Below are 13754 nucleotides of genomic sequence, written 5' to 3' on the forward strand. Positions count from 1 at the left end.
TAAATTACAGTTGAAGTCGGAAGTTTACATACACCTTAGCCAAATACATTTAAACTCAGTTTTTCACAATTCCTGACATTTAATCTTAGTTAGGATCACCACTTTATTTTAAGAATGTGAAATGTCAGAATAATAGTTGAGAGAATGATTTATTTCAGCTTTTATTTCTTTCATCACATTCACAGTGGGTCAGAAGTTTACATACACTCAATTAGTATTTGGTGGCATTGCCTTTAAATTGTTTAACTTGGGTCAAACGTTTCAGTTAGCCTTCCACAAGCGTCCCACAAAAAGTTGGGCGAATTTTGGCCCATTCCTCCTGACAGAGCTGGTGAAACTGAGTCAGATTTTTTAGGCCTCCTTGCTCGCACATGCTTTTTTAGTTTTGCCCACAAATGTTCTGTAGGATTGAGGTCAGGGCTTTGTGATGGCCACTCCAATACCTTGACTTTGTTGTCCATTTGGAAGACCCATTTGCGACCAAGCTTTAACTTCCTGACTGATGTCTTGAGATGTTGCTTCAATATATCCACATAATTTTCTATCCTATGATGCCATCTATTTTGTGAAGTACACCAGTCCCTCCTGCAGCAAAGCACCCCCACAACATGATGCTGCCACCCCCGTGTTTCACGGTTGGGATGGTGTTCTTCGGCTTGCAAGCGTTCCCGTTTTTTCTCCAAACATAACGATGGTCATTATGGACGAACAGTTCTATTTTTGTTTAATCAGACCAGAGGACTTTTCTCCAAAAAGTACGATCTTTGTTCCCATGTGCAGTTGCAAACCGTAGTCTAGCTTTTTTTATGGCGGTTTTGGAGCAGTGGCTTCCTTGCTTAGCGACCTTTCAGGTTATGTCGATATAGGACTCATTTTACTGTAGATATAGATACTTTTGTACCTGTTTCCTCCAGCATCTTCACAAGGTCCTTTGCTGTTGTTCTGGGATTGATTTGCACATTTCGCACCAAAGTACGATTGCGTGATCCCATGGTGTTTATACTTGCATACTATTGTTTGTACAGATGAATGTGGTACCTTCAGGCGTTTGGAAATTGCTCCCAAGGATGAACCAGACTTGTGAAGGTCTACAATTTTTTTTCTGAGGTCTTGGCTGATTTCTTTTGATTTTCCAATGATGTCAAGCATTTCTACTTTGCCAAAATTAAATTACTAACACAACACAAAATGTGTATTTTTCATGGCTATTCTCATGTTTTCACTCCTTTGCCTCTTTCTCTCACGCTCTTCCTCTCTCGCTGTCTCCCTCTTTTAGCTCCGGGACCACATGTGGACTATAATAATGGAGTCAGTGGTTCCGTCTGATAAAGGCAACTACACCTGTCTTGTGGAGAACAAGCACGGCAGCCTCACACACACCTACCAGCTGGACGTAGTGGGTCAGTATGTGTGCATATTTATTTATTTATTTCACCTTTATTTAACCAGGTAGGCAAGTTGAGAACAAGTTCTCATTTACAATTGCGACCTGGCCAAGATAAAGCAAAGCAGTTCGACAACATACAACAACACAGAGTTACACATGGAGTAAAACAAATATACAGTCAATAATACAGTAGAAAAATAAGTCTATGTACAATGTGAGCAAATGAGGTGAGATAAGGGAGGTAAAGGCAAAAAAAAGTCCATGGTGGCAAAGTAAATACAATATCCTCTCTAGGGTCGGCGGGATGAAATCGTCCCACCTACTCAACAGCCAGTTGAATCCCGTGGCGCGTTATTCAAATACCTTAGAAATGCTATTACTTCAATTTCTCAAACGTATGACTATTTTACACCATTTTAAAGACAATACTCTCGGTAATCTAACCACACTGTCCGATTTCAAAAAGGCTTTACAATGAAAGCAAAACATTAGATTATGTCAGCAGAGTACCCAGCCAGAAATAATCAGACACCCATTTTTCAAGCTAGCATATAATGTCACATAAACCCAAACCACAGCTAAATGCAGCACTAACCTTTGATGATCTTCATCAGATGACAACCCTAGGACATTATGTTATACAATACATGCATGTTTTGTTCAATCAAGTTCATATTTATATCAAAAACCAGCTTTTTACATTAGCATGTGACGTTCAGAACTAGCATACCCCCGCAAACTTCCGGTGAATTTACTAAATTACTCACGATAAACGTTCACAAAAAACATAACAATTATTTTAAGAATTATAGATACAGAACTCCTCTATGCACTCGCTATGTCCGATTTTAAAATAGCTTTTCGGTGAAAGCACATTTTGCAATATTCTGAGTAGATAGCCCGGCATCACAGGGCTAGCTATTTAGACACCCACCAAGTTTAGCCCTGACTAAAGTCAGATTTACTATAAAGAAAATGTTATTACCTTTGCTGTTCTTCGTCAGAATGCACTCCAAGGACTTCTACTTCAATAACAAATGTTGGTTTGGTTCAAAATAATCCATAGTTATGTTCAAATATCCTCTGTTTTGTTCGTGCGTTCAAGACACTATCCGAATGGTAAAGAAGGGTGACGCGCACGCTGCATTTCGTGACAAAACATTTCTAAATATTCCATTACCGTACTTCGAAGCATGTCAACCGCTGTTTAAAATCAATTTTTATGCCATTTTTCTCGTAAAAAAGCGATAATATTCCGACCGGGAAAGCGTGTTTACGTACAAAGAGAGAGAAAATAAAAACATGGGATCCCCTCGTGCACGAGCCTCAGTCTGATGGTACTCTGACCGGCCACTATCCAAACGTGCTAATGTTTTTCAGCCAGAGGCTGGAATTACATCATTCAGCTTTTCCCGGGTTCTGAGAGCCTATGGGAGCCGTAGGAAGTGTCCCGTTACAGCAAAGATCCTCAGTTTTCAATAAACAGAGCCAAGAAGAACAAGAACTTGTCAGACAGGCCACTTCCTGTAAGGAATCTTATCAGGTTTTTGCCTGCCATATGACTTCTGTTATACTCACAGACACCATTCAAACAGTTTTAGAAACTTTAGGCTGTTTTCTATCCAAAGCCAATAATTATATGCATATTCTAGTTACTGGGCAGGAGTAGTAACCAGATTAAATCGGGTACGTTTTTTATCCGGCCGTGCAAATACTGCCCCCTATCCCCAACAGGTTAAAGCAAGTAAAACACTGGAATGGTAGATTTGTAGTAGAAGAAAGTGCAAAGTAGAAATAGAGATAATGGGGTGCAAAGGAGCAAAATAAAATAAATAAATACAGAAGGGGAAGAGGTAGTTGTTTGGGCTAAATTATAGATGGGCTATGTACAGGTGCAGTGATCTGTGAGCTGCTCTGACAGCTGGTGCTTAAAGCTAGTGAGGGAGATAAGTGTTTCCAGTTTCAGAGATTTTTGTAGTTCGTTCCAGTCATTGGCAGCAGAGAACTGGAAAGAGAGACGGCCAAAGGAGGAATTGGCTTTGGGGGTGACCAGAGAGATATACCTACTGGAGCGCGTGCTACAGGTGGGTGCTGCTATGGTGACCAGTGAGCGGAGATAAGGGGGGACTTTACCTAGCAGGGTCTTGTAGATGACCTGGAGCCAGTGGGTTTGGCGACGATTATGAAGCGAAGGCCAGCCAACGAGAGCGTACAGGTCGCAGTGGTAGGTAGTATATGGGGCTTTGGTGACAAAACGGATGGCACTGTGATAGACTGCATCCAGTTTGTTGAGTAGGGTATTGGAGGCTATTTTGTAAATGACATCGCCAAAGTCGAGGATCGGTAGGATGGTCAGTTTTACGAGGGTATGTTTGGCAGCATGAGTGAAGGATGCTTTGTTGCGAAATAGGAAGCCAATTCTTGATTTAACTTTGGATTGGAGATGTTTGATGTGAGTCTGGAAGGAGAGTTTACAGTCTAACCAGACACCTAGGTATTTGTAGTTGTCCACATATTCTAAGTCAAAACCGTCCAGAGTAGTGATGCAGGTGCAGGCAGTGATCGGTTGAAGAGCATGCATTTAGTTTTACTTGTATTTAGGAGCAGTTGGAGGCCACGGAAGGAGAGTTGTATGGCATTGAAGCTCGTCTGGAGGGTTGTTAACACAGTGTCCAAAGAAGGGCCAGAAGTATACAGAATGGTGTCGTCTGCGTAGAGGTGGATCAGAGACTCACCAGCAGCAAGAGCGACATCATTGATGTATACAGAGAAAAGAGTTGGCCCAAGAATTTAACCCTGTGGCACCCCCATAGAGACTGCCAGAGGTCCGGACAACTGGCCCTCCGATTTGACACACTGAACTCTATCTGAGAAGTAGCAGGTGAACCAGGCGAGGCAGTCATTTGAGAAACCAAGGCTGTTGAGTCTGCCGATAAGAATGTGGTGATTGACAGAGTCGAGAGCCTTGGCCAGGTCAATGAAGACAGATGCACAGTACTATCTTTTATTGTTGGCGGTTATGATATCGTTTAGGACCTTAAGCGTGGCTGAGGTGCACCCATGACCAGCTCAGAAACCAGATTGCATAGCGGAGAAGGTACGGTGGGATTTGAAATGGTCGGTGATCTGTTTGTTAACTTGACTTTTGAAGACTTTAGAAAGGCAGTGTTGGATAGATATAGGTCTGTAACTGTTTGGGTCTAGAGTGTCTCCCCCTTTGAATAGGGGGATGACCACGGCAGCTTTCCAATCTTTAGGGATCTCAGATAATAGGTTGAGAGGTTGAACAGGCTAGTAATAGGGGTTGCAACAATTGTGGCAGATAATTTTGGAAAGAGAGGTTCCAGATTGTCTAGCCCGGCTGATTTGTAGAGGTCCAGATTTTGCAGCTCTTTCAGAACATCAGCTGATTGGATTTGGGAGAAGGAGAAATGGGAAAGGCTTGGGCGAGTTGCTGTGGGGGGTGCAGTACTGTTGACCGGGGTAGGGGTAGTCAGGTGGAAAGCATGGCCAGACGTAGAAAAATGCTTATTGAAATCCTATCCTCAGTGCAGTGGGCAGTTGGGAGGTGGTGTTCTTATTCTCCATGGACTTTACAATGTCCCAGAACTTTTTTGAATTTGTGTTGCAGGAAGCAAATTTCTGCTTGAAAAAGCTAGCCTTAGCTTTTCTAACTGCTTGTGTATATTGGTTTCTAACTTCCCTGAAAAGGTACATATCACGGGGGCTGTTTGATGCTAATGCAGAACGCCATAGGATGTTTTTGTGTTGGTTAAGGGCAGTCAGGTCTGGGGAGAACCAAGGGCTATATCTGTTCCTGATTCTAAATTTCTTGAATGGGGCATGCTTATTTAAGATGGTGAGGAAGGCATTTAAAAAAAATAACCAGGCATCCTCTACTGACGGGATGAGGTCAATATCCTTCCAGGATACCAGGGCAAGGTCGATTAGAAAGGCTTGCTCGCTGAAATGTTTCAGGGAGCGTTTGACAGTGATAAGTGGAGGTCGTTTGACCGTAGACCCATTACGGATGCAGGCAATGAGGCAGTGATCGCTGAGATCTTGGTTGAAAACAGCAGAGGTGTATTTAGAGGGCAAATTGGTTAGGATGATATCTATGAGGGTGCCAGTGTTTACGGCTTTGGGGTGGTACCTGGTGGGTTCATTAATAATTTGTGTGAGATTGAGGGCGTCAAGCTTGGATTGTAGGATGGCTGGGGTGTTAAGCATGTCCCAGTTTAGGTCACCTAGTAGCACGAGCTCTGAAGATAGATGGGGGGCAGTCAGTTCACATATGGTGTCCAGAGCACAGCTGGGGGCCGAGGGTGGTCTATAGCAGGCGGCAACGGTGAGAGACTTGTTTTTAGAGAGATGGATTTTTAAAAGTAGAAGTTCAAATTGTTTGGGTACAGACCTGGACAGTAGGACAGAACTCTGCAGGCTATCTCTGCAGTAGATTGCAACACCGCCCCCTTTGGCCGTTCTATCTTGTCTGAAAACGTTGTAGTTAGGGATTAAGATTTCAGAGTTTTTGGTGGACTTCCTAAGCCAGGATTCAGACACGGCTAGGACATCCGGGTTGGCAGAGTGTGCTAAAGCAGTGAATAAAACAAACTTAGGGAGGAGGCTTCTAATGTTAACATGCATGAAACCAAGGCTATATATATATTAGTACCAGTCAAAAGTTTGGACACACCTAGTCATTCCAGGGTTTTTCTTTATTTTTACTATTTTCTACATTGTAGAATAATAGTGAAGACATCAAAACTATGAAATAATACACATGGAATCATGTAGTAAGCATAAAAGTGTTAAACAAATCAAAATATATTTTAGGTTCTTCAAAGTAGCCACCCTTTGCCTTGATAACAGCTTTGCACACTCTTGGAATTCTCTCAACCAGCTTCATGAAGTAGTCACCTGGAATGCATTTCAATTAAAAGGTGTGCCTTGTTAAAAGGTAATTTGTGAAATGTCTTTCCTTCTTAATGCGTTTGAGCCAATCAGTTGTGTTGTGACAAGGTAGGGGTGGTATACAGAAGATAGCCCTGTTTGGTAAAGACCAAGTCCATATTATGGCAAAAACTGCTCAAATAAGCAAAGAGAAACGACAGTCCATCATTATTTTAAGACATGAAGGTAAGTCAATGCAGAACATTTCAAGAAGTTTCCTCAAGTGCAGTCGCAAAAAACATCAATCGCTATGATGAAACTGGCTCTCATGAGGACCGCCACAGGAAAGTAAGACCCAGAGTTACCTCTGCTGCAGAGGATAAGTTCATTAGAGATAACTGCACCTTAGATTGCAGCCCAAATAAATGCTTCACAGAGTTCAAGTAACAGACACATCTCAACATCAACTGTTCAGAGGATACTGTATGAATCAGGCCATGGTAAAATTGCTGCAAAGAAACCACTGCTAAAGGACACCAATAATAAGAAGAGACTTGGGCTAAGAAACACGAGCAATGGAAGTTAGATCGGGTGGAAATCTGTCTTTTGGTCTGATGAGTCCAAATTAGAGATTTTTGGTTCCAACCGCTGTGTCTTTGTGAGACGCAGAGTAGGTGATCTCCGCATGTGTAGTTCCCACCGTGAAGCATGGAGTAGATGGTGTGGGGGTGCTTTGCTGGTTAAACTGTCTGTGATTTCTTTAGAATTCAAGGCACACTTAACCAGCATGGCTACCACAGCATTCTGCAGCGATACGCCATCAAATCTGGTTTGCGCTTAGTGGGACAATCATTTGTTTTTCAACAGGAAAATGACCCAACACACCTCCAGGCTGTGTAAGGGCTATTTGACCAAGAAGGAGAGTGATGGAGGGCTGCATCAGATGACCTGGCCTCCACAATCACCCGACCTCAACCGAATTGAGATGGTTTGGGATGAGTTAGACCGCAGAGTGAAGGAAAAACAGCCAACAAGTGCTCAGCATATGTGGGAACTCCTTCAAGAATGTTGGAAAAGCATTCCAGGTGAAGCTGGTTGAGAGAATGCCAAGAGTGTGCAAAGCTGTCATCAACGCAAAGGGTGGCTACTTTGAAGAAACTAAAATCTAAAATATATTTTCATTTGTTTAACACTTTTTTAAGGTTACTACATGGTTTCATATGTGTTATTTCATAGTTTTGATGTCTTCACAATTATTCTACAGTGTAGAAAATAGTAAAAATAAAGAAAAACCTTGGAATGAGTAGGTGTGTTTACTTTTGATATGTGTACCTTGAGTGGTACACATATGTAAACACTATGTTAGTGTTTTTGTATCACTCACATTGCATTGATGTTTTCTGTTTATTCTAGAACGTTCCCCTCACAGGCCCATCCTCCAGGCAGGCCTGCCAGCTAATCGTACGGCCATGGTTGGTAGCGACGTGGAGTTTGTCTGTCGAGTGTTCAGCGACCCTCAGCCCCACATCCAGTGGCTCAAAAGCATCACCATTAATGGCAGCAGAGTGGGACCAGACGGACTGCCTTACGTACGCGTACTTAAGGTACACACACACACACACACACACACACACACACACACACACACACACACACACACACACACACATATATGTACATGTTCTGAAGGTTAACGCACACTGTATTGACGAGGGCTAAAAAATGTCTCTTTCTCTCTCAGACTGCAGGGTTTAACACCACAGACAGGGAGATGGAGGTGTTTACTCTGAGGAACGTGTCTGTGGAGGATGAAGGAGAGTACACCTGTCTGGCAGGAAACTCTATAGGACTCTCTCACCACTCTGCCTGGCTCAGTGTGATCAAAGGTACACATGCAAAAATAAACGGTATTATTCTGAACTTTATTCACCTTGTGTACAAACCTTTGCAGCCCAATGTGCTTTATACATTTGCACTTAAAATGGAAGAAGAAAGAAAACAATGTAAAAAATGTTATGAATTCATCCTACTTCACTCCCTCTCCTCCAGACCTGCCCCCCTCCCCTGTACCATCTCAGGCCTACCTGGAGATCTTCATCTACTGCGTTGGTTTCTTCATTATCATGTTCATGGTCGGCGTAGCGACCGCCTGCCGACTAAGCTGCTCCCCGAAGAAGAGCGACTTCAGCAGCCAGCTGGCCGTTCACAAACTGGCCAAGAGCATTCCCCTACACAGACAGGTAACACACACATACTAGTGATCCATGATCGTGTGATGCGTAACCTTTGCTTGAGACGTGAATACTTTTTTTCCTGAGCTAATCCATAGGCTTTAGTTCAGCGGGCTAACTCTTATTACAGTATATCCTCTCTCACTACCTCCCCTTCTCTTTCTCAAGGTGTCAGTAGACTCTTCTTCCTCTCTACAGTCGGGGGTGTGTCTGGTCAGGCCGTACCGCCTTTCCAGTGGAGCCACGCCCACCCTGGTCGGCGTGTCAGTGTATGAGCTGCCCGCAGACCCACTCTGGGAGCTGTCACGAGACAGGTACTAGAGGGCTTATATCCCTGCATAGAGAATACCCAATCTATAATATCGGCATACATAACCCTACATATTGCATACATAATCTGCACACGGTGCTCATAACTTAACCAAGGAGATTCATAACCTCCATGCACAGGACATTCATAGCTGTATGTGTCTGTGTTCTAGGCTGTCTCTGGGGAAGCCACTGGGGGAAGGTTGTTTTGGTCAGGTTGTGCTAGCAGAGGCTGCAGGTCTGGACAGAGAAAAACCCTCTCGTCTCACCAAGGTTGCCGTCAAGATGCTCAAAGGTACATAAAACTACTTCCTGAAATATATTCCTAATATTTAAGGAGATAATTCAAAATAAACTGAAAAACAGTGTTTGTATTGGTTGATATTGATTTGATGTCACATCCTGTTTCCTGTGTAGCGGACGCCACAGAGAAGGACCTGAGTGATCTGATCGCTGAAATGGAGATGATGAAGATGATCGGGAAACACAAAAACATCATCAACCTGCTGGGAGCCTGCACACAGGATGGTAATACTGGTGCTGTGTGTGCTTGTGTATGTGTGCTTGTGTATGTGTGCTTGTGTGTGTGTGTGCAAGCGTGTGAGCGAAATAGCATTTTATTTGCACAGATGAGTACAATGGCCACAGTACCAAGGGGTGAAAATAACAGCAGGGGTCCAAGCGCTGAACCTCGGGGAACACCACATTGTTTATTATAACCCTTCCCTCTCCCTCCAGGCCCTCTCTACGTGGTGGTAGAGTATGCATCTCAGGGCAACCTGAGGGAGTACCTGCGTTGTCGGAGGCCTGTGGATCTGGAGTACTGGTCTGGGCCAACCCAGGCCCCCCTGGACAGCGTAGAGGTCAGGGAGCTGGTGTCTGCTGCCTACCAGGTGGCCAGGGGCATGGCATACCTCGCCTTACAGAAGGTCAGAGAAGAAACCAATGTTATTGTCTGTCTTTTTGTCTGTATGTCTCTCTCTTGTTCTTCTTTTCATCTTTCTGTGTTTCATTCTCTTCGTCTGAATCTATTACTTTCTCTTTCTCTACCTCTCCCTTTACTGGACATTAGTGTAAATTAGTCAACCAATAAATTAATCAATCCCGTTTTTTTTCTGTAGTGTATCCACAGAGACCTAGCAGCCAGGAATGTGTTGGTGACAGAGGACAATGTGATGAAGATAGCAGACTTTGGTCTGGCCAGAGACATCCACCACATAGACTACTACAAGAAGACCACCAATGTAAGTAACATGATCACAGTGGAGCGAGTAGACGACTGAAATTCAGACATATAGATGTTTTAACCCAGGGGTGGCAAACTCATTCCACAGAGGGAATTAATTTTTCAATTAAAACCTAGACAAAAGCATTAGACAACCAAGTGAGGGGACTTTCTTACTAATTAGTCAGCTTAATTAATCAATCAAGTACAGGGGTAGAGCGAAACCCTGCAGACATTTAGCCCTCTGTGGAATAAGTTTGACACGTGTTTTAACCCCTTGTTTTCCTCCCAGGGTCGTCTGCCAGTGAAGTGGATGGCTCCAGAGGCTCTGTTCGACCGCATCTACACACACCAGAGTGACGTGTAAGTCACACTCCTAACTCCTAATATACATTCTGTGGTGTTGTGCTATCCATCCTGTTGTTATGTGTCGGTAGGTTTACGTTCAAGCCCAGCAATAATTGTCCCTGAGAAAGTGATGTTGATTGTATTGAATTCTGTTGTAGGTGGTCGTTTGGGGTGTTGATGTGGGAGATCTTTACTCTAGGAGGGTCTCCCTACCCAGGGGTCCCTGTAGAGGAGCTGTTCAAACTGCTGAAGGAGGGACATCGTATGGACAGGCCAGCCGCCTGCACAGAGGAGCTGTGAGTACACACACAAAAAAACACAAGTATACTGTAAGAATGTCCTCGCAAGTAGAGTAATACAAACACACGCTCTGTTGTAACACTGTGGTGTGTGTTCTCAGGTATATCATGATGAGAGACTGCTGGCACGCTGTTTCATCTCGCAGACCAACCTTCCAACAGCTGGTAGAGGATCTGGACCGCACACTCTCACTCATGACCAACCAGGTAAACAAACACATTCACGCACACACGCACACACACAAACACAGTGTCATTTTTGTATCATTTGAATTTTTCCCCTGAACGTGTCCTCCCTCCCTCTCGCAAATCTCTCTAGGAGTATTTGAATCTGTCCATCCCTGTGGTCCAGTATTCTCCATTGGGTCCAGACACCAGCAGCTCCTCTGACTCTGTCTTCTCCAGGGAGACGACTCACGGAGCAGAATACTCTCCCCTGAGCCCATCCTGGACCTCCACCCTGCTCTACACCCAGCACACCCCCTCTAGGACCCCCTCTCGTACCTCCACCCTGGCCTACGCACACCACAAACCTTCCCGAACCCCGTCTTGAACCTCCATCCTAGCCTACGATCACCACAGCATCTACCCTGACGTACACCCGCGGACACAGCCAACGCTGATCTAAAAACACTGCCCTGCCCATACACCTTAACCTATCCACCTCCCTTTTAATCAGTCCCTACCCCCCCTGGCTCCTATGTGCAGCCCTTCCTCGGTGACTGGGAGACCTACCAGAGGGAAGGACACTACCTGAGTGCTTTATCCCCTCGTTCTCCAATCTGCAAAAGGACCTAGTGGTTTCATCTGACCTGCTTTTCATTTTTGGAGCGATGCTCATTCACACAGATAAAGACAATGGAAAAGACAGACACATGGAGGGTTATAACAGAGTCATAAGACATGAAATAGAGTTTGCACAAATATGGACTCTTCTCTCCTCCTCCCCAGGACTATACTGAACTATTAAAGGGATAGTTCACCCAAATGACACATTAGGAAAGGGGGATACCCAGGCAGTTGTCCAACTGAATGTATTCAACTGAAATGTGTCTTCCACATTTAACCCAACCCCTCTGAATCAGAGAGGTGAGGGGGATGACTTAATCAACATCCACTGCGCCCAGGGAACAGTGGGTTAACTGCCTTGTTCAGGGGCAGAACGACAGATTTTTACCTTGTCAGCTCGGGGATTCAATCCAGCAACCTTCCGGTTACTGGCCCAACGCTCTAACCACTAGGCTACCTGGCGGTTTTCTTAAACCGTAAGCAAGGTATGAGACAATGTATCAGAGCAATCTATGCTTTGGTTTATTTTCTCTGGCACTATTTTCACATGCTAACATTTTAGTATTTGTGACACATATCCCATTCAAGTCATGGGACTGATATTAGCATTTGTCACCCATGTACAAAAGACCGAAGTGACTTTGTTGAGCTTCACAATCAATTTAAAATACTTTTGGATAATTTGGACATAATGTGCAAAAAATTATAATATCGGTTCCATGACTTGAATTGGATCTGTGCCACAAATGCTAAAACAGTGCAAGGGAAACTAAACCAATGCATGGATTACTGTCATACATTGTCCATAGACTGCTTACAGGGCAAGGAAACCAATGTGTAATTTTTATTTGGGTGAACTATCCCTTTTAATGTAGGGAGACTCTCCCAGGAGTAAGAGGAGGAGGAAGAGGAGAAGAAGGCTGCTACACATTATTGATCTTCATCGCCATATTATGAAACAAGCTGCTGCTTTGCTGAGCAAACGATACAGGATATAAAAAGGAAATTGATACCAAGGAAAAATAATGTTATTTTGTAAATACAGTATATTACGAATTGTTAATATGAATACATATTTCCAGTATTTTAATTTTATACCTGGTAGCTTGTTTTTATCCCTGTCATTGAAATGACATCTAAGAGAGGTGTGGATATGATGCTATGTGTTAGAATCAGAGGAAAGAAGTGGCTATGATGCTATGTGTTTTAATAAGCTAATATCATACCAGCAGTGTTAGTCAGTCAGGGCTTGCCTTGAGTATCAGTCTCTTGTCTGGACTCTATGGACACTACAGTGTTATGTTGAGGTTAATGATAATGTAAATGATAATGCCATGGTTTTAAAACAGTGGCAAATTCACTTATCTCCAATGGAAGTCTACCTGCCTTTACAGAGCATGCCTTTATTAAAGGTATTGTAATAAAGAAAATGGCATTACAAAACTTCAATGAAGTGTTTTTGAAGGAGAAAGAAAAGAGGGAGAGAGAAGAGAGCACATGCTGAACTGATCAGCCAGCCAACCCACCAGGACTTCAGGGCTGAATGAAGGAGAGGTGAAAGACTGTGTGATGGGAGAGAAACAGAGCGAGGATAGGTTCAGCTGTTGACTGCAGAGGAAGCATTCACTCCACCAGATGTGTATGTGTGTCTGTATGTGTCTGTATGATTAATGGTGGGAAGAGAGGATTGGTCAGTACGGTTGCTCTATCAATCACAGCAGCAGAGAGCAGCTTCCTGCCTGGCACAGACACACACATACACATGGCTTAGGTCCAGAGTCTGGAGAGCATGTCTATCCCTTGGAGAGGAAACATGTTCAACTTCTGACTGCATTCTCTCTCTAGTGAGATTTTAGATGGTTTTGTGTACTGTATTCTATTCCACAGCTCATTACTATGTGTTCTAACAAAATCACTTCATACAGATCTTATACTTATTATTACAGTTTCAGATCATAGAAATTCTCAAGATCCCTCCCATTCTCTGTCTTGATTTTTTGATATACCTGCTTTCCCTGAAAGGGTTTAGCTTCCATGAACTCTCCCTGAGTGACTGTGTAAATCTAGGCTTGTGTAAATGTGTTTCCTCAAGGCTCCTCGTATTCCTGTTAGCCCAGCCATCTGCCCTATTGCCCAGCTGATGACCACTATAACACACACACACACACACACACACACACACACACACACACACACACACACACACACACACACACACACACACACACACACACACACACACACACACACACACACACTGAAAAGGCAATAAA

The 13754-nt window shown here is 43.7% G+C and overlaps 1 protein-coding gene across 1 annotated transcript; it reads left to right on the top strand.

The window, feature by feature from the left end:
- The first annotated feature begins 1132 nt into the window (after window positions 1–1132).
- On the top strand, window positions 1133–12924 carry LOC123726076 (fibroblast growth factor receptor 1-A). The gene is made up of 13 exons (XM_045692171.1): window positions 1133–1400; window positions 7694–7884; window positions 8022–8166; window positions 8330–8520; window positions 8680–8825; window positions 8994–9115; window positions 9238–9348; window positions 9559–9749; window positions 9942–10064; window positions 10338–10408; window positions 10552–10689; window positions 10794–10899; window positions 11012–12924. Exons 1-13 carry the CDS (start codon window positions 1289–1291, stop codon window positions 11243–11245), a joined length of 1881 nt encoding a protein of 626 aa, XP_045548127.1. The 5' UTR covers window positions 1133–1288; the 3' UTR covers window positions 11246–12924.
- The last annotated feature ends 830 nt before the right edge of the window (window positions 12925–13754 follow it).

Source organism: Salmo salar, chromosome ssa01 (genome assembly GCF_905237065.1).
Source record: "Salmo salar chromosome ssa01, Ssal_v3.1, whole genome shotgun sequence".
Taxonomy (NCBI): domain Eukaryota; kingdom Metazoa; phylum Chordata; class Actinopteri; order Salmoniformes; family Salmonidae; genus Salmo; species Salmo salar.